Consider the following 1,251-nt stretch of genomic DNA (forward strand, 5'->3'; position numbering starts at 1 on the left):
AATCCGGTACAAAGTGAGTTTGTTCTTCTGCTGTGACAGGTATTTGAAGCAAAGCCAAGTGAAGCTGACCAACATTAAAGTCATTCCCTTTGGTGTTTGGCAAAATGTAAGTCACACCTCTAACATGTGGTCAAGAGTATTTACAATAAACATGTTTGGAAAATGTTGAATTGTAAAATGATTCAATTCATTTTGGGGGAAATATGATTATGAAGCAAAATGGCTCTTCCTGTCTCACTCAGATTGATGAACACCTGAGGTTCATGATCCTGATGGATGGTGTACATCCTGAAATGGACACCTGCATCATTGTTGACTACAAAGGTGTCATTTTAAATAATATTATTACTGATGCTGTGAAAATAAGTCTGATTAGGATATAAAACGCAGTTTTGATTGCAGGTCACATGATCCTCAACACTGTGGACTGCACCAGACCAAACGGAGGCAGGCTGCCACAGTATGTGGATGTGATGATGACCGACTTCGCTGGAGGAGCTTCTGGATTCCCGATGACCTTCTATGGAGGGAAATACAGCGGTGAGCCTGAGCTAGGTTAGCTTAGTTAGCATTTAGCTCCACACACACACAGCAGTGTCTCAGTTACAGTCTTTTGACAGACACATGTAGCTCTATTAGCCACGTAGGAACTGACTTGTTTAACTCATATGTTGTGATCAACAGCGTCAAAGTGCACCAAACTGCTGAGATGAAGCAAATGTTGATGTGTTTCCAGATTCCTGGAAGGCAGAGTTTATCAAGAATGAGAGGAAGAAGCTGCTGAATTACAAAGCTACACTGGCGAAGTCCCTGCAGCCCAGGATCTACTGCCCATTCGCTGGATACTTTGTGGAGGCTCATCCGTCAGACAGGTAGAGTTTGTAACGAGGTTTGCACAGCACCAGAGATGCATCGATAAAGAGCACAAGGGTTGGAATGACTTATGTTCCCTGACAGGAAGAATCCTCACAACAAAGGTAGCTGATCTGATGCAGATAGATCCCAAGGTCAAAGCTGATGTGTAGTTCATCTGGGCAACTCCATCCAATAACTGATCAAACGGAGTCTATATCTGGGATCCTCTTTGTATTTAGTGCCTATTTATCTGTATGAGCTACAGTTTATCTCTGCAACTACGACTCCACCTTCACGAGCTGCTCCTATTGTACTGAATTGTGTTTCTAACTGACAGTAGTTCAGTTTATCATTCGTTTAAAATGTTCTAGCAGGTGTTTTATTGTTTTAGCATTC

The 1,251-nt window shown here is 42.2% G+C and overlaps 1 protein-coding gene across 1 annotated transcript in view; it reads left to right on the forward strand.

Annotated features, from left to right (window-relative positions):
• Positions 1-46: 46 nt before the first annotated feature.
• The window catches only part of LOC102194248 (cytidine monophosphate-N-acetylneuraminic acid hydroxylase-like), a gene marked incomplete at its 3' end in the record, with an annotated part of 4,036 nt that continues 2,831 nt past the window's right edge, over positions 47-1,251 (forward strand). The window contains exons 1-5 of the mRNA XM_005755775.1: positions 47-106; positions 243-324; positions 403-540; positions 737-872; positions 958-977. Of these exons, the coding sequence (XP_005755832.1) occupies positions 264-324; positions 403-540; positions 737-872; positions 958-977 (355 nt within the window). The remainder of the gene's footprint in view (positions 107-242; positions 325-402; positions 541-736; positions 873-957; positions 978-1,251) is intronic.

This window comes from Pundamilia nyererei, unplaced genomic scaffold, assembly GCF_000239375.1.
Source record: "Pundamilia nyererei isolate P.nyererei 1_Seehausen unplaced genomic scaffold, PunNye1.0 scaffold03139, whole genome shotgun sequence".
In the NCBI taxonomy this organism is placed as follows: domain Eukaryota; kingdom Metazoa; phylum Chordata; class Actinopteri; order Cichliformes; family Cichlidae; genus Pundamilia; species Pundamilia nyererei.